We start from the raw sequence: 26,510 nt of genomic DNA, 5'->3' as shown, positions 1-26,510 counted from the left end.
ATGCCATGATCTTAGTTTTCTGAATGTTGAGTTTTAAGCCAAATTTTTCACTCTCCTCTTTCACTTTCATCAAGAGGCTGTTTAATTCTTCTTTGCTTGCTTTAAGAATCTCTCATTTTATTTTAAGATGATTCATCCTATTTCTAAAATGATGATTCTAGCCTGTTTAAAATATTGAATAATTTTACTTAATTTCAGTTTTTTAAACATTATTTTATATAAACAAATGTGTAAAATATTTTAGAATAAATTATCATCACTCACCTTTTGCAACAGTCTGAAGAAAATGTCAGAAATAATAATCCTAGATTATTGATTACCTTTCCATCAGTATGCCATACTGATGAAAAATTTAGGTACACATTATCTAATTATCTTTAATTCTGCTTCCTTCTGAAAGACAAAATCCACCGTCCCTTCTTCATTTGTACATACTTACCTTTAGTTTGCTATTTTCATAGCTTGCTTTTGCCTTTTATGTGCATTTTACCACAATTAAAAAAGGCATAACTTTTAACTTTCTCTATCTCTCCCTTTCCATTCTTGGATTTAGGGCTCTAATCTGACTAAATCTTGCATCATAAATTCTGTGATTTTGGTTTTAGTAATAAAAGCAAGTGACAGGTAGAAGAGAAATGAAAAGAAATAAGACGAGATATTTATTCTCAAAAAACAATCATCCGGATGTGGAAAAATTGAAACCCTCTGTATTACTGATGGGAATGTAAGGTAGTGCAGCCTCTATAGAGGGTGACAATTCCTTTAAAAAATTAAACATAAAATTACCCATATAATAAAGCTATTCCACTTCTAGGTATATACCCAAAAGAATTGAAAGCTGACACTCAAATATTTCTATGTCAGTGTTCATTGTGGCCTTATTCATGATATTCAGCTATAAACAGGAAGGAAATTCCGATACATTACGTCATGGATGAACCTTGAAGACGTTTTATTCAGTGAAATAAACCAGACACAAAAGGACGAAGTCTGTATAATTTCACTTGTATGAGGTATGTACAAGAATCAAGTTCACAGAGATGTCGTTGTCAGGGCTCAGGGGACCAGAGGAATGGGCGTTAGTGTTTAATGGATGTGGAGGCTCTGGGAGGGGAGAGTGTTCTGGAGATGGAGAATGGCACAACAGTATGAGTGAACAACAGTATGAACGTACTTAATGCCACTGACTTGAATTCTTGAGAATTGTTTAAATGGCAAATTTTATGTGTGTTTTCCCACCCCAGTGTTCTAGCCTGGAGAATTCCACGCACTGTATAGTCCGCGGGGTTGCAAAGAGCCAGACATGACTGAGCGACTTTAACTTTCACGTGCATTTTACCACAGTAAAAAAGGCATTCCCCATAACCATTTTTCCAGAGGAACTCATAGATAAATATGGGTCTAAGGAAACTGTAGGCCAGTGCATGTTTATGTCAACTGTCACTGTCTACATTTTGTGTATGTGTTTAAAGATAAAGCTCAGTACAGATCTCATAAACAACAGTATGCATATCTGAAACCACTTTGGCACACTTTCACTAGGCTTTGCTCACTGATACAAAGATCCTTACCGATAAGAAGGTTCAGAGTTTTACTGTGATTATGCTGTAATTATAGTGTCCTTTGCCCCATTGTGCAATGGCGCACAATCTGTGTTAAGTTACAGTGTACCAGGTATAAACACATAAAGACTCTGTGCAGACTTGTGCTTATAAACTAGGAGATAAAACATAGCTTTGTGAAAAAATCTTGGCATACATCCATGGGCAGATGATGATTTTTGCCTTTAAGTTAGAACTGAAAGTACAGTTCAGTTCAGTTCAGTCGCTCAGTCGTGTCCGACTCTTTGTGACCCCATGAATCGCAGCACGCCAGGCCTCCCTGTCCATTACCAACTCCCAGAGTTCACTCAAACTCATGTCCGTCGAGTCGGTGATGCCATCCAGCCATCTCATCCTCTGTCGTCCCCTTCTCCTCCTGCTCTCAATCCCTCCCAGCATCAGAGTCTTTTCCAATGAGTCAGCTCTTCGCATGAGGTGGCCAAAGTACTGGAGTTTCAGCTTTAGCATCATTCCTTCCAAAGAACACCCAGGACTGATCTCCTTTAGAATGGACTGGTTGGATCTCCTTGTAGTCCAAGGGACTCTCAAGAGTCTTCTCCAACACCACAGTTCAAAAGCATCAATTCTTCACTGCTCAGCCTTCTTTATGGTTCAACTCACATCATACATGACTACTGGAAAAACCATAGCCTTGACAAGACGGACCTTTGCTGGCAAAGTAATGTCTCTGCTTTTGAATATGCTATCTAGGTTGGTCATAACTTTCCTTCCAAGGAGTAAGCGTCTTTTAATTTCATGGCTGCAATCACCATCTGCAGTGATTTGGGAGCCCAAAAAAATAAAGTCTGACACTGTTTCCACTGTTTGCCCATCTGTTTCCCATGAAGTGATGGGACCGGATGCCATGATCTTCGTTTTCTGAATGTTGAGCTTTAAGCCAACTTTTTCACTCTCCTCTTTCACTTTCATCAAGAGGCTTTTTAAGTCCTCTTCACTTTCTTCCATAAGGGTGGTGTCATCTGCATATCTGAAGTTATTGATATTTCTCCCGGCAATCTTGATTCCAGCTTGTGCTTCTTCCAGCCCAGCGTTTCTCATGATGTACTCTGCATAGAAGTTAAATAAGTAGGGTGACAATATACAGCCTTGACGAACTCCTTTTGCTATTTGGAACCAGTCTGTTGTTCCATGTCCAGTTCTAACTGTTGCTTGCTGACCTGCATATAGGTTTCTCAAGAGGCCAGTCAGGTGGTCCGGTATTCCCATCTCTTTCAGAATTTTTCCACAGTTTATTGTGATCCACACAGTCAAAGGCTTTGGCATAGTCAATAAAGCAGAAATAGATGCTTTTCTGGAACTCTCTTGCTTTTTCCATGATCCAGCGGATGTTGGTATGCACAAAACTCATAAAAATTGAAAGTGCTACTCTCTCAGTCAAGTTCAACTCTTTGCAATCCCGTAGCCTCTGTCCATGGAATTTTGCAGGCAGGAATACTGGAGTGGATAGCCATTCCCTTCTCCAGGGGATCTTCCCAATCCCAGGGATCAAACCCAGGTCTTCTGCATTGCAGACAGATTCTTTACAGTCTGAGCCACTGGTGAGTATCATCATTTACTAGTATCTATTTACTATACTATCATTTAGTTGGCATATACACACATGCATAATTCAGAATTTGTCATTTTATTGAATGCCCACTATATGTTATTGATAATAAATATGTATAAAATCTGCCTTGGAAATTCTGATATTCAGACTTACTGTAAACTTATTCAATATTTTGGAAAATATAGGCTCTCCTTTTAAAAAGAACTGGATGTAATTAAATCTCTGCCATTTCTAACAGGAAATGGATTTTTTGTTTTCCCTTTTACATCATGCATGCTCTTTTAAATGACTTTTATTTACCTGCCTCAAATTTTTAGTAAGTTCTCCACACTCAAATATAGTGCATGGGATAAATAAATCAATATAAACAGAATGAATCATATTGGAAAGTGACTTTGAAGAGGAGTTAGGTAGTCATAGGAGAAAGAGCTTGAGAATCCTTACTGGCAGATAGTAGAGCCAGATGATGGCTGGTACTGAGGGATCAGCTGACTCTCTTCAGGTTCAGAAGCCCCTGGACATTGTGTTCTGGCTATTAAATCAGACGTGCACAGGAGGCACTGCCTTGTGCCTTGAAAGTGAGTGGATACCTCTGACTACCAGCCAGTTTACTTTCCCCTCATAGAGTCTTTTAAAGAGACAAAACCAGTAGTTGAAATTGTGAAAGTTGAGAGACTACTTCTCACTTCTTTTTTTTTTTTAGATACTGGGTAGGATTCCTTACCCTAAAATGACAGTCTGTCTTTTGTTCCAACCTCAAACTAGTTGGGGTCAGCAGTTATTAAACTGGAGGTTTGAGGGTAGAGGAATGACGCTAAAGACAAATGAAACTGGTTTGATTCTAGCTCTCACAATCCAGAATAAAGTAGCAGCTGCCGTTTGAGCCAACCTCAACCATGTACTGAAGGATGCCTTCTGCAGGCCAGCTACCTCATCTGCCTACAAACTAAAGTGGGTCTTGTTGCTTTTTTTTGTTTGTATGTTTTGATAACTTTTATCATTTAAAATCAAAAGTTAAAATTAACAGCTTCCCAGATAAGCCAAGATAACACAATAAGAATCTCTCTTTAAGGCCATATTGACAGCAAAAGAATATTTTCCTGAGTTATATTATTGAAAAGAAGGGTAACTTTTCATACTTTTGTTTTCAGCTTAAATCTATGATTATTTGAGGCCAACAATTGCAAACTATCTTACTAATAGCTTTGACCCTTCAGCTTTCAACAGTTAGTTCTCTTACAGCCTGTGTTCAAACTAGTTTATCAAGACAGCCTTTGAACCTCCTTGTACTGGAGTCTCTGCTCAGCTTCTGATGTCAAAATGTGCTGCATACACCTGTCAGTCACCTTCTTAGCATGCATCTTTTTTGACCCACCTCTATTCTGACTGTCTCTTTCTCCTTTCATTATACTCACCAGGATGCCTACTTACGCCTATAATGTTTCACTTGGCAAAGTTTCTTTGCCTGTTTTATTAAAGAACAGTAAGAAACCTACCTTCTTCAACTTTAAATTATACTGGTCACTCTTTCTGCACCATTTTTCCTCTCCTGTTATTATTTCACCTTGCTACTAAAGGTTTAAACTTCGTGTTTGTTTGTTTGTTTGTTTTTAATCCATTTTTCTAACCTACCTCCTTGACTTCTAAGGATATTTTACACTAAGATACTCATATTCTTCAAAATCTTAAACAGCTTTGATTCAAACTATTTTGTCCTGATTTTTGAGTTTATTCCTTTTTAAATGTACTTGTTCAATAAATATGAACACATGCAAAGAACTTTTTTGGCTTATTTCTCATGTTCTCAAATTTGTTATATATTTACTGTAGGTTCTGAGTCTTACTTTCAGTTATATCCAACACTTATAACTCTCCCTCAGCTATACGGTATTTGATTCTGATTGCTTCCAAAATCTTATTTTTTACAAATCTGAATTTAGATAGAAATGTTCACACACCCAAAGAAAGATAGAAAGTTACTTTTCTCATTGAACTCTTCTTTGTAGCCCTAGAATGTTCTCATTTATTTGCTTGTACATACTATGGTTTCATTGTTTACTTCAATTATTTGCTCTGTATTTTATTTTGTTTGTATATTTGTTCATATCAGGGCAGACTTAAATTGTAACAGTCTAAATATGGAGCATGTTTATTTAGCCAAGTTGGCTCTATAATCGGATGAGATCACCTGAAGAGTCTAAAGAGAGGAGAGAGGTTTGGAGCTGAACTCGTATCTGTTTCCAAAGATACAGTCTTCAGATCTCTCTACCCAGCACTGTCCAAGTCATTTTTCACAAGAGATCTCACCCTTTCACCTTTTTTGTCCATAACACCCAGAAAATATACTTTTTACTGAAATAATTGCTATTTTATTTACTTAGGAAATGAACACAAGTACAGTTAAATTTTACACACATATGAAAGACTTGAAAATACATAATGGAAAGTGATACTTCTTGTGAAACAGATGTAAGGTGAGTTTGCTGCTTAAGAGGTCATCCTATGGATGAATAGACAATAAGCTGGATAGTTGCTATGATTTGAATTGGTTCAAAATGAAAAAATATTCCATGATTTATAGAATGTAAACTTCCAGGAGAATGAGGATTTAATTTTCCCTTACTGCTACCTTCCCAGTGACTGTGACAGTACCTGGCACAACTCAATAAATTTGTAAATGAGTGAATATAGTCATCATACTGGGTTGATACAGAAAATGCCTAAGGCTGTCATACTGTGGAATTTAAAATGTCTTTAGGCAATGGCACCCCACTCCAGTACTCTTGCCTGGAAAATCCCATGGATGGAGGAACCTAGTGGGCTATAGTCCATGGGTCGCTAAGAGTCGGACACAACTGAGCGACTTCACTTTCACTTTTTACTTTCCTGCATTGGAGAAGGAAATGGCAACCCACTCCAGTGTTCTTGCCTGGAGAATCCCAGGGATGGTGGAGCCTGATGGGCTGCCGTCTCTGGGGTCGCACAGAGTCAGACACGACTGAAGTGACTTAGCAGCAGCAGCAGCAAGAAGGCAACAGCACCCCACTCCAGTACTCTTGCCTGGAAAATCCCATGGAAGGAGGAGCCTGGTAGGCTGCAGTCCATGAGGCTGCTAAGAGTTGGACACGACTGAGCAACTTCACTTTCACTTTAAGTCACTTTAATTTGTGTTACTGCTACTTCCTCTATTAACAGAGGAATAGCCGAGAAAGGAATACTCCTTTGGAATACATGATTTAAAAAATAATTCTAGGATAGAACTTGTGCTTTTGGCTTTTGGGAAGTTATGCAGATATAAATTTTAAAAAATATTCTGAGTTGTCTGGAAAGAAGGGAGACTCATCCCTGCTTCCTCCTCCATGCTAAGCACAATGATCAATTCTCTATTTATATGATTATGAAATAATGCAAGAGCTATCAGAAAGAAAACTCTGAAAGGTATAAAGAAGAAAATAAACCAGCTAAGTACTCTCCAAACTGGAGGGGGAACATAGCTACAGGATGTCTTACCACCTCCCAACAGAATAAGGTAACCCAGTCTTGGTGTTTCCTGACCACCAAGCTAGCAACATACAGAAGCCCAGGATGGAACAGGAGTCCTGCCAACACCACCAGGTGAGTCTGATAGAAACCTCAAGGGCAGTGTGTAGGGATCCCACTGGCAAGTGTCCAAGGGAAGCACTATTTTCCTGCCAGCCCTGAGATTCCTTTCACTTGCTGAGAGAAGTGGGAAGCCGGAGGGCACTGGCAAGGGGCCTCCAACCATAGGAGTGTCTGACCCTGAAGTTTCATCACCATGGGCAGGAGACTCCCCCCGCCTAACCTAGACGCACCAGGTGACTCATCTTGGGGAAAAACTCTTCCCCCTAAAGTAGCACCATCTAAAAGCCACTATGAGCACCAGATAAATAAACACTGCAGAGACTCTGAAACTTAAACTGCCACTGGAAGCATAGACCAAAAGGTAGGCCAGGACCTGCATGCAAAACATACTGACTGTCTGCTAAGATAAAAAGATTAAAATAGGACCCATAGTCTTCTAACAGATAAAACACTCAGGATACAATCTAAAATCCCCTCTCATGCCAAGAAACAAGGAAATTACAAGTAAGACAGACAACTGATGACACCTTCAAAATGATTCAGATGTTGGAATTAGCTGACAAAAATTTTAAAATAACCATTTAAAAATGCCTTAACAAGTAATTACAAATTCTTTTGAAACAAAAAATTGGCTCAGCAAGGAAATAGCAAAAAGTTTTTTTAAGTTAGCAAAAGAACCAGTAAGGTATGTGCATTTTTGTCTCAATTTTAAAAAAAGGCAATTATATAACGGAAAAATACAATAAGCAAGCTCATTGGATCGGTTCAATAACAGGGTAGAAATGACATGATAGAATCAGTGAACTTTAAAATAGATCAATAGAATTACTAAATCTGAAGAACAAAGAGAAGAAAGACAAGGGGTGGGGGAGCGGAATGAGACTCAGTGACCTGTGGAATAGTAATAGACAACATTCATATATTTAGAGTCCAAGAAGTAGAAGAGAAAGAAAGAGCTGAATGAATATGAAAAGAAATAGTGGATGAAAACATCTCAAGTTTAGCAAAAGATAAGTATGTGGGTTCAAGAAGCTGCTGCTGCTGCTGCTAAGTTGCTTCAGTCGTGTCCAACTCTGTGCGACCTCATGAGTGGACTCCAAATAGGATAGGCTGAAAGAAATCCATGCAAAGACAGTTTATAATTGAACATGTAAAAACTAAAAGAAAAAGCAGAAAGGGCACATTACTATAGCAGAACACAATTTGAATGACAGCGGATTTCTCTTCTGAAACTATGGGAGCTAGCAGGAGGTGGCATAACATTTTTCAAGTGCTGAAAGAAAAAACTTATTTGAGGTGTTCAGTCTATCCTGCAGGAATAAGGGGAAACAGTGATATTCTCAAATGAAGCAGAACTAAAAATGTTTATTGCTAGCAAACCTACTCATTAAGAATAGCTATTGGATGTTCTTCAAACAAATGAAATTATAAAAGACATTTTGGAGCATCAGGGAGGAACAAAGAATAATGGAAAAAGCAGAAATATGAATACTTAAACTAGGTTTATCCACATTAGTTTTATAAATCACATTTGATGATTGAAACAAAAATTTTAATACTATCTAGTTCTCAAGACAATGATTTTTAAAAGTGGAGAAATTCAAGATTTCATTTCACTTAAAGTGGTAAAGTTCTGACACCAATGGACTGTGGTAAGTCATGTATGTATATTATTATACCCAGAGCAACCACTGCAAAAACTTTGCAAAGAAATGCACACAAATAAATTAAGATGGAATCCTAAGAAATCCACAGGAAGTCAAGAAAAGAGAAACAGAAATGAGAAGCGGAGGAAACATAGAAAACAAGTGATTAAATGGCACACAAGCTCTATCAGATCAATAAGTGTCTTAAATATAGTTGGTCAAAATATAGTAATTAAATTTCAGATATTGATAGAGTGGATTAAAAAGCATCATTTAATTATATACATTGATAAGAAACCCACTGCAAATTAAACAATTTAAGTAGGTTGAAGTAAAACGGTGGTGAAAACAGGACCCACAATGAGAATGTGCCATAATACAATTCAAAAGAACAGCAGGTAATAGGAATGAAAATATTAAACAGTGAAACTGTAAGCATATTAAATGTGCTGCAGTAGACAATACTGAGATATACGATAGTGAAACCAGTTATGCAATGAGTAGCCCCTTTGTCAAAGTTTGCCTATTCCTCAAAATGTTGTGTTATCCTATGACTCAAGTGTGCTCCAAGGCATATTCCAAAGAGAATTGAAAACATATCTACACACAAACTTTTACAAGAATATCCATGGCAGTATAATTCATGATAACCAAAAAGTGGAAACAGCAATTGTATTCAATTGATGGATGAATTTTTAAAATGTATCCATGCATACAATAGATTCAGCCATAAAAAAGGATCAAGCACTGATACATGCTACAACATAAGTGAATCTTGAAAATATTATGCTAAGTGAAAGAAGCCAGACTTTGTATATTGTATTCAGTGTAGTATAATTATATTACTTTTATTTTGTTTATATTACTTTTAAAATTAAAAATATTCTATGAACAAAACTAATGGAGGTTATGGAATTCCAGTTGAACTATTTCAAATCCTAAAAGATAATGCTGTTAAAGTGCTATACTCGATATGCCAGCAAATTTGGAAAACTCAGCAGTGGCCACAGGACTGGAAAAGGTCAGTTTTCATTCCAATCCCAAAGAAAGGCAATGCCAAAGAATGCTCAAACTACCGCACAATTGCACTCATCTCACACGCTAGCAAAGTAATCCTCAAAATTCTCCAAGCCAGGCTTCAACAGCACATGAACCATGAACTTTCAGATGTTCAAGCTGGATTTAGAAAAGGCAGAGGAACCAGAGATCAAATTGCCAACATCCATTGGATCATAGAAAAAGCAAGAGAGTTCCAGGAAAACATCTGCTTTATTGACTACACCAAAGCCTTTGAGTGGATCACAACAAACTGTGGAAAGTTCTTAAAAGAGATGGGAATCCCAGACCACCTGACCTGCCTCCTGAGAAATCTGTATGCAGGTCAAGAGGCAACAGAACCGGACATGGAACTACAAACTGGTTCCAGATTAGGAAAGGAGTATATCAAGACTGTATATTGTCACTGTGCTTATTAACTTATATGCAGAGTACGTCATGTGAAATGCCAAGCTGGATGAAGTGCAAGCTGGAATGAAGATAGCTCGGAGAAATATCAATAACCTCAGATATGCAGATGACACCACCCTTATGGCAGAAAGCAAAGAAGAACTAAAGAGCCTCTTGATGAAAGTGAGAGAAGAGAGTGAAAAAGTTGGCTTAAAACTCAGCATTCAGAAAACCAAGATCATGGCATCTTGTTCCATCACTTCATGGCAAATAGATGAGGAAACAATGGAAACAGTGAGAGACTTTATTTTGGGGGGCTCCAAAATCACTGTGAATGTTGACTGCAGCCATGAAATTAAAAGTTGCTTGCTCCTTGGAAGAAAAGCTAGATCAACCTAGACAGCATATTAAAATGCAGAGACATTACTTTGCCAACAAAAGTCCATCTAGTCAAAGCTATAGTTTTTTCAGTAGTCATGTATGAATGTGAGAGTTGAACCATAAAGAAGGCTGAGCAATGAAGAATTGATGCTTTTGAATTTTGGTGTTGGAGAAGACTCTTGAGAGTCCCTTGGACTGCGAGGAGATCCAACCAGTCCATCCTAAAGGAAATCAACCCTGAATATTCATTGGAAGGACTGATGCTGAAGCTGAAATTCCAGTACTTTGGCTACCTGGTGTGAAGAACTGACTCATTGGAAAAGACCCTGATGCTGGGAAAGATTGAAGGCAGGAGGAGAAGGGGATGACAGAGGATCAGACGGTTGGATAGCATCACTAACTTAATGGACATGAGTTTGAGCAAGCTCTGGGAGTTGGTGATGGACAGGGAAGCCTGGTGTGCTGCAGTCCATGGGGACGCAAAGAATCAGACGTGACTGAGTGACTGAACGGATTCTTACAAAACCAATTCTCTGCCCCCCATCTCTACCATAGGTAATCGAGCTTTAAAGTCACTATTTCATTTTTATCCTGATGGCAGACAATACCATCACCTCCCCAGAGTTTTTTCCTCCAGGGCAAAGCTGTATCTTCCCCAGTTCTGCCTCTTCAGCTCCTCAGTTGCTGACAAATAATCGGTACTTAATAAATAATTGTCCAATTAATCTGACTTATATATGAATACCGGAGAAGACAATGGCACCCCACTCCAGTACTCTTGGCTGGAAAATCCCATGGATGGAGGAGCCTGCAAGGCTATAGTCCATGGGGTCGCTGAGGGTCGGACATGACTGAGCGACTTCACTTTCACTTTTCACTTTCATGCATTGGAGAAGGAAATGGTAACCCACTCCAGTGTTCTTGCCTGGAGAATCCCAGGGATGGGGGAGCCTGGTGGGCTGCCATCTATGGGGTCGCACAGAGTCGGACACGACTGAAGCGACTTAGCAGCATATATGAATATACTGAGTATTATAGAAAAATCATATCTTTCATGATGAGGAATTGCTGGAATAATTCCATCAACCTAAATAAGAATAGCACATTAGATATCATAAGAAATGTATTTAATACCCAAATTGTGTATAACTCTAGCCAATTGTTTTATTATTATTGCTGTTATTTAATTTTTGATTATACCAAGAGGCATATGGGGTCTTAGGTCCCTGACCAGGGATCAAACCTGTGCCCCCTGCATCTTAACCACTGGACCACCAGCGAAGTCCTTTAATTTTATTTTTATAAGTGAGTGTTTATGCCTCCTCTGAAAACAGTCTAGGAATTGTTCAAAAACCTGATTTAGCAGTGTTTCTGTATAAATATAGCCCAAAATACTGTTTAAAAAAAAGAAAATACAAAGGGACAAAGACTTTGGTGTTTATAGATCTTAGGATAAAGACACTGAGTTAGATGTGAGGCCATCTCATCCTTCTTCCTGCCCTTGATGACAACACCCTATATCTTCCCACAGATCTGCATGGCACTTCAATTAACACACCCCCTGGAAATGATGGCCCTTTGTAAGGCATCAGCCTTGTTAAAACATTCCTCCCTTCATCAATCACATCCGTGAAGCAAAGCCTCCCCTCACCAGATAAAGATGCCTCTGTGCACTGCTTGTTTGTATCTCTCCAATTAAAAGTACAAGAGGCAGAATTCTGTAGCTGCCAAGTATCCTTAAATTCTTCTTCCTACCCTCTTCCCCACGGTGGCAATGTGCTCTGTTGCTCTCCCCCCTCATCAAATACAAAATACTGTTATAAAAGTGCATGCGTGCTAAGTCGCTTCAGTCGTGTCCGACTCTTTTTTTTTTTTTTTTTGAACTTTAAAGATCAGATTTATTGGAGAAAACAAGAAAACCCCAAAACCCAAAGGATGGGATTTTACATCTCAAGACATCTCCCAGGTATTAAGTCTACCGATTACAAATCATTTTCATAGAAGATATTTTGTACAAATTTTACATGTAATGAGGAGCGGGTCATAAATCCCTGTTTGTTCTAACAGGGTGGCAAGAGTAGAGGAATGGGGGGAAGAAACCAGCTTTTTTGTATACATCTATTTGGAAGGAGTAGACATGAAGAGGGCAAACCCTACCTTTTCAACATCTATAGCAAATGGTTTAAAAAAATACCCTCTCAACCTTGGGTATCTCTAAAAGCCACTTCCTAGCTACTAGCCACTCCAAGCCAATTATTTAAAATTACCTCACTTGGTATGTCCTTTATGTCCACTGGGTAAATGATTCATTACGCTCACTGCTGCAGCACGTGTCCGACTCTTTGAGGCTATGGACTGTAGCCCACCAGGCTCCTCTGTACATGGCATTTTCCAGGCAAGAATACTGGTGCGGGTTGCTGTGCCCTCCTCCAGGGGATCTTCTCAATCCTGGGACTGAATCCAGATCTCTTGTTTATACCTGCATTGGCAGGCGGGTTCTTTACCACTAGCACTACGTGGGAAGGCCCTATAAAAATACACTTCCCCCTTTTCAAAAGATTAGAGTAGCAACTACTTACTACCTATATTGCTACAGTCACTCACATGACGTGTTAATACAATCTGGTATTTTCTTTGATTACTGTATGAAAGGTGTCTAAATCTTTCACTTCAGTGGCTTTTTCAGAGAGTTTTGGGAGTCACCATGTAGAAAACTTACTTTGTTCTTTATAGGTTTTCTTGGAAGGGGATGTCAGGAAGGTTTCCCCATGGTCCTCATCAAAGACAATCTCCACTGCACAACTTGACACCTTCACAGAATCAAGCTCAGATGAATCCAGCAGAAGTGCTGAAGTCCTGTGTCCAGAGCAGTGGGAGGTAGAGACAACTGTGTTGTGTTTCCCCACTGGCTTTTGGAGCCATTAATTCCAGCACTGTATGTTTTCTCTGCTGTGTGTCCTATCCTTAACAGTCCATGTCTCACAGTGGCACAAGACTCCCCAGTACATACTTTATGTTTTCAGAACATGTGACATTAGTTTATGTTAATATACAGCCCTATGTGTATGTGTCTGTATATGTGCATTAGCACCCTCTGTTCCTTATGTGAAGCCCTATTACAGGTCTCCCTCTGGATACGAATTTCCTGGTTACAGCTTCTCTTTTTATTTAAGGATGATTGTAGTTATAAAAAGTATAAAACAAAAAAAGCAAAAGGTTCCTCCAAATTCTCAATAATCAGTAATAAAATGTACCTCTTCAGGAAAATCTCTGCCAAACCTGAATTATTCACATGGTAATGATTCACTCATCATTCTTTAAAAAAAAAAATTTTTTTTTTTCATTCTACTCAAGGATAATTGCAATCATTGTAGTAATGAGCCTGGAGAACAAATGTCTGGGTTGTGTTCCCTGAGACCACATGGCATTCAGAAAGGTCAGTTCATTGTAGCAGTGAATTTGGTAATTTCCTGGGAGGTAATGCATTTTGCATGAAATGAGCAAATGAATAGTTTTAAACTTTCATCAATTTCCATAATTATTTTATGTAATCTTTCATGGAAAATTAATAGACAATTGGAACAATAGTAAATTGTTCAGATCATTTGCAGAATATCACAAAAACTGGCCTATGTAAATGTACCTTTCAAGCAATGTGAGGTCCCTGAAAAAGAGTGAATTAAGTGTCATAAAGTTTGAAGCAGATCATTATGTTCACAAATGTTTCCAATAATGACTGAAAACAGATTAATTCTGTTTTAAACTGATATTAAAATGGAAAGGAACCATAGAAAAGCACCAAAGCCAGGTTGAAGCTATGAAATGCGATGGGTGCTGGAGTACAGGGTGTGAGACTCTTGCCTGTCTTCCTCCCAAGCACCTTTTTCTTTTAATCTCTCTCTATTCTTGTGACTCCTACATTCATCCAGGCCTACAGGTAAGTTTAGCTGGCCTGCCAGAAATATCACATAAGGATTGTTTCACTCAAGATACAAGAGCAGCTCCCTATTAAATAAAATAGATTAAATCACAATTCTTCAAACTGCCACTTAAGGCCCTTAATCAATGCCCCCACATTTACCCAACCACCTGTCCCTAAAATGACCCTCCTTGGTTTATAGAACCACTGTATCTACAGTCTGCCCAGACTGGGTTTAGGACCTCTTTTTCAGTTTGGTTCATGCTGTTTTCCTAAAAGCGTACTAGTATGTTATTCCATGTTGTCTCACCCTTCTTTATAACATTGCTTTATTACAGTGGTCTAGATTTATACATATGTCTTTATTGCAAGCCAGAGAAAGTCATGACTTCTGCTTTGAATTTCCCTCATTGAGGCTGTCATGTTTGCAATAAATGCTTATTAAAACTATAAAATAATGAAATTTAGATGAAACTAATAGAAATGAAAAATAAATCTTGATTTAGAAAATAACTTGTAAGAATTACATTAATATAGAATTGAGCTGCTTTTCAAGCATTTGGAAAAAAGATGGAAAACAAGGGACTAAATAAAATCTGCACACTAAGCAGTAAAATTTCCAGCGAACTTTCCTTACCCAGGTAGAAAACTGGAGTATTTTTTTTTTCTGAAAGAATTACATGTCCCCAGGGAAAAAATATCTTCAAAAATTGACATTTGATATTCCACAATGAAATTATCAGTTTGCCATTCAACCACCCCATGATAAAGTCTACTAGTTATGAACACTGACCATCACACAAAGCTTATCATCCACTCTTTAATGTCCTATTTTTAAATTTAAATAAGTGAAAAAGGATCAATAAGTATTTGAGGAAAGCCTCTGAGATGAAATAGATCTAAACAAGCAAACAGAAAAAGAACTTGGAGAAATCAAGCAAGCAGAATAAAACTTCAAATAGCAGCTGTTTTTAGAGTAATAGGAGATGTTACAACACAAAAGAATAAGAAAGTTTTTGAAATTAAAAATATAATGCCAAAAAAAATTTAAAACTCAATATACATTTTAAAAGATAAATAGCAAAGAATTTCTCAGAAATTAGAACAAAAGAAGATAAAGAAACAGAAAACAGAAAAGGAAGTTATGGAAAGTTAGAAGATCAATCTAAGAAAAAATAAAAATAGAGAGGCACCTGTGGAGACCATGTGCCTCTCTTCTTCTATTAAGGTGCCTTTACTCCCTGGGTCAGGAAGGGAAGGTGTTTGTAAAATGCAGATTTAGATTCAGTACATCTGAGGAACTGGAGATTTTTGCACTTCTGACACGCTCCTGAATTTGGCAATAAGGCGTTCATGATCTGAGCCACAGTCAGCTCCTGGTCTTATTTTTGCTGACTGTATAGAGCTTCTCCATCTTTGGCTGCAAAGAATATAATCAATCTGATTTTGGTATTGACCATCTGGTGATGTCTATGTGTAGAGTCTTCTCTTGTGTTTTTGGAAGAGGGTGTTATGACCACTGCATTCTCTTGGCAAAACTCTGTTAGCCTTTGCCCTGCTTCGTTTTGTACTCCAAGGCCAAATTTTCCTGTTATCAGGTATCTCTTGACTACCTACTTTTGCATTCCATATGATGAAAAGCACATCTTTTGGGGGTTTTAGTTCTAGAAGGTCTTGTAAGACTTCATAGAACCATTTAACTTCAGCTTCTTCAGCATTAGTGGTTGGGGCAAATTATTGTGATATTGAACCGTTTGCCTTGGAAATGAACAGAGATCATTCTGTCATTTTTGAGATTTCATCCAAGTCCTGCATTTCAGACTCTTTTGTTGACTATGAGGACTACTCCATTTTTTCTAAGGGATTCTTGCCCACAGTAGTAGATATAATGGTCATCTGAGTTAAATTCACCCATTCCAATCCATTTTAGTTCACTGATTCCTAAAATGTTGATGTTCACTCTTGCCATCTCCTGTTTGACCACTTCCAATTTACCTTGATTCACAGACCTAACATTCTAGGTTCCTATGCAATATTGCTCTTTACAGCATTGGACTTTACTTCCATCACCAGTCACATCCACAACTGGGTGTTGTTTTTGCTTTGGCTCTGTCTCATTCTTTCTGGAGTTATTTCTCTACTGTTCTCCAGTAGCATATTGGGGACCTACCAACCTGGGGAGTTCATCTTTCAGTTTCCTATCTTTTTGCCTTTCCATACTGTTCTCAAGAAAAGAATACTGAAGTGGTTTGCCATTGGCTTCTCCAGTGGACCACATTTTGTCATAACTCTCCACCATGACCCATCTGTCTTGGGTGGCCCCACACGGCATGGCTCATAGTTTCATTGAGGTAGACAAGACTGTGGTCCATGTGATCAGCTTGATTAGTTTTCTGTGATTGTGGTTTTCATTCTGTCTTCCCTCTGATGTATAAGGATAAGAGATTTATGGAAGCTTCCTGATATGAAAGACTGACTGAGGGAGAAACTGGGTCTTGCTCTGGTGAGCAAGGCCATGCTCTGTAAATCTTTAATCCAATTTTCTGTTGATGGGCTGGGCTGTGTTCCCTCCCTGATGTTTGACCTGAGGTCAAACTATGGTGGAGGTAAGGATGATAATGGTGACCTCCTTCAAAAAGTCCCATGCATGCACTGCTGTGCACGCTCAGTGCCCCTGACTCTGAAGGCCACCACCAACCCATGCCTCTGTTGGAGACTCCTGGACAATCATGAGCAAGTCTGGGTCAGTCTCTTGTGGGGTCATTGCTCCTTTCTCCTGAGTCCTGGTACACATAAGGTTTTGTTTGTGTTCTCTTAAGAGTCTGTTTCCCCAGTCCTGTGTAAGTTCTGGCAGCCCTATGGTGGGGTTAATGGCAACCTCCCCCAAGAGGGCTTATGTCATACCCATACCCAGGTCTGCTGCTCACAGAGCCCCTGGCCCTGTGGCAGGCCACTGCTGACCCATACCTCTGCAGGAGACACTCAAACACTCAAAGCAGGTCTGACTTAGTTTCTGTGGGGTCTCCTGGTGCACACAAGGTTTTGTTTAAGCCCTCCAAGCATCTCTGGCAGGTATGGGTTTGATTCTAAACATGATTCTGCCCTGGCTACCATCTTGTTGGGACTTAGCCTTTGCCCTTGGACATGGGGCATCTGTTTTTGTTGGAATCCAACATTCTCCTGCCGACAGTTGTTCAGCAGTGAGTTGTAATTTTGGAGTACTCACAGGAGAAGAAGAGCACACGTCCTTCTACTCCACTATCTTGTTTAGGGGAGTTCAGTTCAGTCACTCAGCGTGTCTGACTCTTTGCGACCCCATGAATCCCAGCATGCCAGGCCTCCCTGTCCATCACCAACTCCCGGAGTTCACTCAGACTCACGTCCATTGAGTCAGTGATACCATCCAGCCATCTCTTCCTCTGTCATCCTCTTCTCCTCCTGCCCCCAGTCCCTCCCAGAATCAGAGTGTTTTCCAATGAGTCAACTCTTCGCATGAGGTGGCCAAAGTACTGGAGTTTCAGCTTTAGCATCAGTCCTTCCAAAGAAATCCCAGGGCTGATCTCCTTCAGAATGGACTGGTTGGATCTCCTTGCAGTCCAAGGGACTCTCAACAGTCTTCTCCAACACCACAGTTCAAAAGCATCAATTCTTTGGTGCTCAGCTTTCTTCACAGTCCAACTCTCACATCCATACATGACCACAGGAAAAACCATAGCCTTGACTAGACGGACCTTTGTTGGCAAAGTATTGTCTCAAGGTGGTCTTAAATTGAAGAAAATTTAAGGGAAATAGGGAATTTAAGAAAATAGGGAAATTTTAAGAAAATAGGGAAAATCACTAGGCCATTCAGGTATGACTTAAATCAAATCCATTATTCCACTTATACAATGGAAGTGACAAACAGATTCAAGGGATTAGATCTGATACACACAGTGCCTGAAGAACTATGGATGGAGGTTTGTGACATGGTACAGGAAACAGGGATCAAGACCATACCCAAGAAAAATAAATGCAAAAAGCTTGTCTGAGAGGTGTTACAAATAGCTGAGAAAAGAAGAGAAGCAAAAGGCAAAGGAGAAAAGGAAATTTATACCCATTTGAATTCAGAATTCCAAAGAATAGCAAGGGGAGGTAAGAAAGCCTTCCTCAGCGATCAATGCAAAGAAATAGAGGAAAACAATAGAATCAGAAAGACAAGAGATCTCTTCAAGAAAATTAGAGATACAAAGGGAACATTTCATGCAAAGATGGGCACAATAAAGACAGAAATGATATGGGCCTAACAGAAGCAGAAGATATTAAGCTGCTGCTGCTGCTAAGTCACTTCTGTCATGTCCGACTCTGTGCGACCCCATAGACGGCAGCCCACCAGGCTCCCCCATCCTTGGGTTCTCCAGGCAAGAATACTGGAGTGGGTTGCCATTTCCTTCTCCAATGCATGAAAGTGAAAAGTGAAAGTGAAGTTGCTCAGTCGTGTCTGACTCGTAGCGACTGCATGTACTGCAGCCTACCAGGCTTTTCCATTCATGGGATTTTCCAGGCAAGAGTACTGGAGTGGGGTGCCATTGCCTTCTCCGGAAGATATTAAGAAGAGGTGTCAAAAATACACAGAAGAACTATTTAAAAAGATCTTCACGACCCAGATAACCACGATGGGGTCATAACTCACCTAGAGCCAGACATCCTGGAATGCGAAGTCAAGTGGGCCTTATGAAGCATCACTACAAACAAAGCTAGCAGAGGAATTTCAGTTGAGTATTTCAATTCCTAAAAGGTGATGCTGTAAAAGTGCTGCACTCAATATGCCAGCAAATTTGGAAAACTCAGCAGTGGCCACAGGACTGGTAAAGGTCAGTTTTCATTCCAATCCCAAAGAAAGGCAATGCCAAAGAATGCTCAAACTACCACACAATTGCACTCATCTCACACGCTAGTAAAGTAATGCTCAAAATTCTCCAAGCCAGGCTTCAACAGATGTGAACTGTGAACTTCCAGATGTTCAAGCTGGTTTTAGAAAAGGCAGAGGAACCAGAGATCAAATTGCCAATATTCGCTGGATCATGGAAAAAGCAAGAGAGTTCCAGAAAAACATCTAGTTCTGCTTTATAGACTATGCCAAAGCCTTTGACTGTGTGGATCACAAAAAACTGTGGAAAATTCTGAAAGAGATGGAAATACCAGACCACCTGACCTGCCTCCTGAGAAATCTGTATCCAGGTCAAGAAGCAATAGTTAGAACCAGACATTGAACAACAGACTGGTTCCAAATCTGGAAAGGAATATGTCAAGGCTGTATATTGTCACCCTGGTTATTTAACTTTATATGCAGAGTACATCATGCGACATGCTGGGCTGGCTGAAGCATAAGTTGGAATCAAGTTTGCCGGAAGAAATATCAATAAGCTCAGATATGCAGATGACACCGCCCTTATGGCAGAAAGCGAAGAAGAACTAAAGAGCCTGTTGATGAAAGTGAAAGAGGAGAGTGAAAAAGTTGGCTTAAAACTCAACATTCAGAAAACCAAGATCATGGCCTTGTTTCCCATCACTTCATGGCATATAGAGGGGTAAACAATGGAAACAGTGAGAGACTTTACTTTTGGGGGCTCCAAAATCACTGTGGATGGTGACTGCAGCCATGAAATTAAAAGACGCTTGCTCCTTGGAAGAAAAGCTATGACCAACTTAGACAGCGTATTAAAAAACAGACATTATTTTTCCAACAAATGTTCATCTAGTCAAAGCTCTGGTTATTCCAGTAGTTATTTGTGAATGTGAGAGTTGAACTCTAAACTGAGCACTGAAGAATTGATGCTTTGCTGTGGTGTTGGGGAAGACTCTTGCGAGTCCCTTGGACTCCAAGGAGATCCAACCAGTCAATCCTAAAGGCAATCAGTCCTGAATATGCATTGGAAGAACTGATGCTGAAGCTGAAACTTTGGCCACCTGATGCAAAGAACTGACTCACTAGAAAAAACCCTGATGCTGGAAAAGATTGAAGGTGGGAGGAGAAGGAGATGACAGACGATGAGATGGTTGGATGGCATCACCAACTCAATGGACATGAGTTTCAGTAAGCTCTGGGAGTTGGTGATGGACAGGGAAGCCTGGTGTGCTGCAGTCATGGGGTCGCAAAAAGTCGGACATGATTGAGTGACTGAACTGACAAGCTCGTGGATAAAGTCTGTGCTGGGTCCATTGACCACACTTTTGAGTAGCAAGATTGTAGTCTCAGCCATCTCTGAATCTTCCCTACAGCCACCACTGATGACTAAACCATTTGTAGAGTATGGCCATGTGACAGCAGGGCAGGGCAAGGGGAAGGGGGCATCTGTCCCCCAGGTATCTGTGCATCTAAATCTGAACTCTTATCTTTTCTCCAAAACCTCCTTCCCCTGATTATTATTAATCGATTCATGACACCTCTGTCCTGCCAATTTCTCAAGCAAGAAACCTGAGCATCACTTCCCTTTTCTTGCTTAACTGCCCCAATATGTATTTTTTTGTAGATCCTGTTTCCTAAATACCTCTCTCACTGTCTCCTGCTCTCTCTGCCAGTACTTCCACCAAGGCCTCCCCAGGTCACACCTTAGTTGTACCACAACTTCCTCAATGAGTCTGGGAATTAGACTTGGCTCTGCAGGGCTGTTTATAAAATGCAAACATGACCCCCTATCTAAAAACCCTCATAATTCTCCATTATTAAGGAATAAAGTAGAATCTAAACTCATTAAAATGACGTTTCATGGTCCTTCTTGATCTGACTTCCTTTCCATTTAAAAATGCATTTGCGTTGTAACCATACTTAGCTGTTTTGTAACTGGAAAATTTTAGATGTGCCCCTTCTTCTGTGTAAAACTCCCAGTCCCACTGCTTTGCCTGGAAAACTCATATATATTCTGTAAGATTCAACTGGCTCTTGGGAAGCCTGCATTGCGCTCCCCTGGCAGAGTTAATTTGGTTAATTCTGTTCTGTATTGTTTTTGTTGTTGTGTTTTTGTTTTGATCCTTATCAGCTTTGGGCTTCCCTGGTGGCTCAAGTAGTAAAGAAGCCGTCTGCAATGCGAGAGACCTGGGTTCGATCCCTGGGTTGGAAAGATCCCCTTGGGAAGGGAATAGCTACCCACTCCAGTATTCTGGCCTGGAGAATTCCATGGACTGTGTAGTCCATAGGGTCCCAAAGAGTCAGACACTATTGAATCACTTTCACTTTTACTTATCAGCTTTATGATTACAGTGATGCCTCTCAAGCAGCACTTACCCTCGAGTGAAATTCAAGTATCCTGGGATTTACCTTCATGTACAGTTTTGATGACTATAGAATTTTCCTCTGTGAATTGAGTCATTCATGAATTTCATTAGTGTGTTGTGTTGGGGATTACTAAAAACGTTGGGGACTTGGGTATTCAGATAGAAAAAGGAAGTGAAGTGGATGGTGCACAAGAAGCAAAGGTTGTACTAAGACGTTTTGGAAAGGGTAAAGGAAGAAAGAATAAGGTAGTTCTGATTCTTTTTTGTAAGGACGGAAAGAGAGGAAGAGAAGGAGCTGAAAATTCTGTGAGAATTGCTGAGGAGCTGGGAGGAGAGAGAGGATGGAAGGTGACATCCTGGGACAGGATTGGGAGCACAAATCAGCAGGTCACGAATCACTGATTAGTAACACTGCACTTGGAGGTGGAGGAATGGGAACAACCCTAAGTCCATGTACCACGTGTGACGTCTGCAACTAAGCAAAACACATTGAGATTCACCTTGCCGTAGATGCCGAAGGCTGGAAACCAAGAACGCAACAGACCTCGTGACAAACTTAAGATGTGTAAAAGTCGTGGATATTATTAGTGTCCTGAATTAATACTTTTATTTTAGTGAATGCAATAAAGTGTCTTATGGCTTTCTTAGGTGTCCTCTCACACGGTCCTCCCCGGCATAGAGCAGCTCCCGGAGCAAACCTTCTCCTTTCTCTGTTTCCTCAGCTCCAGCTCAGGGAAGAGTTTATTCCCTTTGGATTGTCTGCTCTTGGATATTCTTGGATTTAAGTCTAATGTTGCCTCCGCTCACCCATGTGGAGTGCTTCCTTGCTTCCTGGCACCACTTCGCCTGGTTCTCAGACATCAGTTTACTTTGGCCTCGGATCCCCAGCTGCAGTTCAGCTATCCTCCTCTTCACTCAAAGTCCTCAATGCATGTCCCTGTTCTGAAATCCTCTTCTGTAAAAGGGGAGATAAGGCACCCCCGATTTTCCTTGTGCAAAAGCTTTTTAAGTTGCTTGTGGATTCTTGCATCATTTCCTGCTTTGAGAAACCCAAGTTCAAGTGGTGGAAGAGGAAGGAGAATTGTTATATTTATCTACATGATAATCACAGTTTGTAGTTAGTGGACATTTATATGCCAGAGACCAGGTATGCTAAATATTTTGTACACTTTCAGTGTTGTTATTATTATCTTTTTGCTGATGAAGAAACAGTGTCATATGGTCAGACAGTGATGGAGCTGCATTTAAACCCCGATGAATGAATTTCCAAGCCCACGTTCTTACCCTGAACCCAGTGAGCTTCCCTAGAGCTGACTTTGGAGAGAAAAATCTGCGACATATCCCATCTTGCATTCCTGTCATTTCATAGACTGGCTAATACAAAAAGGGCATGTGAAGGATCTTTGTGGAATGAATTCTGATTTAGGGAGGAAATGGGAGCTTTGCCAGTCATGAAAGACAGGATTTCAGGTTTATACAGCATTTACTCTGGGAAAGGGAGACAGGAGATTATTCACCTTCTAAGTCTAAAGGTCATGGATTCTACAACTATTTTATTTTTATTGGAGAAATTCCAAATAAAGCCAAAAGAATGAATGATAACGCTGTGGAAACAGCGATTGATTTTTATATTGTTTCCACTGAGTCATCATGTGCAGACTGTCTGACTTATCTATTGATCTCAGCTAGAGTTGAGCAGGTGAACTGGATATAAAATTCCCTAACACGTCATCCAAAGTCAGTCAGACCTTGAAAGAATATTTCTTTTCTTTCTAGCATGAGAGTCAATTAAGAATTGGATAACTAGACTCAGAGTAGAGAAATTATCTTGACTTTGTTTTAGTAAGCACATTAGTAAAACAGGAAAATTCTGTTAAAAAATGAAGTTCTTTTTGAAATATGCTGGAGACATCTTTTATTGCTCTAAAAGATAGGCTGAATGCAGTAACCATTAAGAAAATAGAATCATGAAAATAGTTACATTATGTTCAAAGTTCAGAGTTAGAATGGTCCTTTATGTTGAAATATTCTAACACATCCTATTTTATCCTGTTCTTAAAGTTGACAACTATTTCACAGTCAAGATTTCCCCCACCCCTACACCAAATTGTTAAGCTTTTAAACAAACTTCGAACTAATGTAACTTAAAAAAAAATGTATCCAACCTGCAATACCATTGTTGTATGACACCCATTTCTTAAATAACAAAAGAACAAAGGACTCATCATTTGACCTCCAGTATCACCTAAAGAAAGTAGCAACTTGCAGCTGTTTTTGCTATTTTTGTTCTTTTGATTGAACAGAATGGGTATAAGACATGTTCCATCTCTCCATAATATCAAGCTGCAGAGCTTATTTAGAGGAGTAATTTTTAAGCTCAGTGGCATTACATACAGCACATACATTCACACTGTTGTGAAACCATCACCACTATCTGTCTCCAGAACTTTTTTTCATCTTTCCAAAGTGAAACTCTGTATCCGTTAAACAATATCTTACCATTCTCCCTACCCCCAGCCCTAGAAACCACCACTCTACTTTCTGTCTCTATGAATCTTACCACTTTAGGTTCTTCATATGAGTGGAATACTTTGGCCACCTCATGCGAAGAGTTGACTCATTGGAAAAGACCCTGATGCTGGGAGGGATTGGGGGCAGGAGGAGAAGGGGACAACAGAGGATGAGATGGCTGGATGGCATCACCGATTCGATGGACATGAGTTTGGGTGAACTCCGGGAGTTGGTGATGGACAGGGAGGCCTGGCATGTTGCCCTTCATGGTGTTGCAAAGAGTCAGACACGACTGAGTGACTGAACTGAACTGAACTGGCTTATTTCACTTAGCATAATGTCTTCAAGACTCATCCACATTGTAGCATGTCAGAGTTTCCTTCCTTTTAAGGACGAATAATATTCCATTATATATATATGTAACACATTCTGTTTTCCATTCAGATCTGTCAGTGAACATTTGGATGGACATTTGGCTTGCTTCCATGTTTTGGCTGTTGTAAATAATGAGCTATTAACACAGTTGTACAAATATCTCTTTGAGTCCCTGTTTTCAATTATTATAGCCAGAAGTAGAATTGCTAGATCATCATTCTAGGGCTTCCCATGGGGTTTTAGTGATAAACCTGCCTACCAATGCAGGAGAAAGAAGAGACTCGGGTTCAGTCCCTGGGTTGGGAAGATCCTCTGGAGGAGGGCATGGCAACCCACTCCAGTATTCTTGCCTGGAGAGGAGCCTGGAAGGCTACAGTTCATAGTGTTGCAAAGAAGTGACTTACAGTACACATGCATGGTCATTCTATGTTTAATTTTTTGAGGAACTGTCATACTGTTTTATAGTGACTATATCATTTTACATTCTCACCAGCAGTATACCAGGGTCCTAATTTTTTCACATTCTTGCCCAATATTTGTTATTTTCTGCTTTTGTGTGATAGTAGCCATCCTGTGAGTGTGAAATGTTATCTCACTATGGTTTTGATTTGTATTCCCCTAGTGATAAATGACACTGAGCCATCTTTTCATGTGCTGTTTGGCCATTTGTGTATCTTTTCCGAAGAAATGTTGATTTTCTTTGCCCATTGTTTAATAGGGTTACTTATTTTGTGCTGTTAAGTTGTGGGATTCTCTGTATTCTGCATATTAACCTCTTAATCATATATATGATTTAAAAAGTTTTCGCATTTTTAAGTTGCCTTTTCATGATCAATAGTGTCTTTTAATATATAAAAGGTTTTCACTTTGAAATAGTCCCACATACCACTTTTTTTTCTCTTTTGTTGTTTCTACTTTTGGCGTCATATCCAAGAAATCATTGTGGAATCCAAAATCATGAAGATTTTCCCCTATGTTTTTTCCTAAGAATGTCATGGTGTTAGCTCTTATATTTAGGTAGGTATTTGATTCATTTGTATTATTTTTTCCTATATAATGTAAAGTCTGGGTCCAACTTCATTCTTTTACATGTGGATATCCAATAGTTCCCAATAGCATTTGTTGAAAGCCAGTCACTTCTTAAGCAAGGAGACTCTTATATTTAGGTAGGTATTTGATTCATTTTGTATTATTTTCTTCTATATAATGTAAAGTCTGGGTCCAACTTCATTCTTTTACATGGGGATATCCAATAGTTCCCAATAGCATTTGTTAAAAACCAGTCACTTCTTAAGCAAGGAGACTCTTATATTTAGGTAGGTATTTGATTCATTTTGTATTATTTTCTTCTACATAATGTAAAGTCTGGGTCCAACTTCATTCTTTTACATGGGGATATCCAATAGTTCCCAATAGCATTTGTTGAAAGCCAGTCACTTCGTAAGCAAGGAGAGTTTTAGTGGATGTTTCCAAAGACATTTGCTACTGTTTCAAAGGTCAGATAGGTAATGATTAAGTTGTGCATCACTTAGAGGTAGATTTTGACCTCTCACAAGTTGAAGAGTATTGAAGATCTAAGATCATTTACATCCCTCAGGAAGAAAAAAATAACGTAGGCTTCCAGGGCAAAGAAGAAAGGACTGAAAAGTGTGGGACAATCCACAGGTCAGAGTACAGCTGCAGGCTTGGTTCTCTGGACTCCCACGCTCGGCCGGGAGAGCAGCCTCCCTGCTTCCTGACGACCCAGGAGGCTGGTGAGGAACATGTCCTCACTTTTTCTTGGGAGTTTGGTTATTTTATTGACGTTTGCTGCATCATACAGTGAAGATGGAGGACTTGCGCTGCAGAGACAAAAAAGAAATATTGACCTCCAACAGTAAGTACACACGTGGGTCATTTCTGCTGATGGACTTGGGTGGCTCCTCATCAGTTTTCACAAATAACCAGATAAGCAAAGGTATAATTTTTCTAAAGAAAAAAGATGATATTAAAAACAAACCAGGAAAAACAGTTGAGTTGATGTATGGAAGTACCTTTTTATACACAAACTCTTCATTTATCCCTTGGCAAATTAGGCAAGGATGCAGTTTACTAGGAGGCATATCCAGGAAATTTGCAAAGAAAGAAATGACAAGTGAGCAGGGAGAATTCAGCTGAGATGACCACAAAGCAAAAGTGTATGCAGTCCATAGCTATTGAGTGAGAAA

The 26,510-nt window shown here is 39.5% G+C and overlaps 1 protein-coding gene across 3 annotated transcripts in view; it reads left to right on the top strand.

Annotated features, from left to right (window-relative positions):
• Positions 1–108: 108 nt before the first annotated feature.
• The window catches only part of CUBN (cubilin), a 290,799-nt gene continuing 264,397 nt past the window's right edge, over positions 109–26,510 (top strand). For all 3 annotated transcript variants that reach the window (XM_070800876.1, XM_070800875.1, XM_070800877.1), the window contains exon 1: positions 109–26,179. In XM_070800876.1, coding sequence (XP_070656977.1) covers positions 26,067–26,179 — 113 coding nt within the window. In that variant the 5' untranslated portion in view covers positions 109–26,066. The remainder of the gene's footprint in view (positions 26,180–26,510) is intronic.

Source organism: Bos indicus, chromosome 13 (assembly GCF_029378745.1).
Source record: "Bos indicus isolate NIAB-ARS_2022 breed Sahiwal x Tharparkar chromosome 13, NIAB-ARS_B.indTharparkar_mat_pri_1.0, whole genome shotgun sequence".
In the NCBI taxonomy this organism is placed as follows: domain Eukaryota; kingdom Metazoa; phylum Chordata; class Mammalia; order Artiodactyla; family Bovidae; genus Bos; species Bos indicus.
The sequence above is the reverse complement of the archived record's forward strand: the minus strand, read 5'-3'. Positions and strand labels throughout refer to the sequence as shown.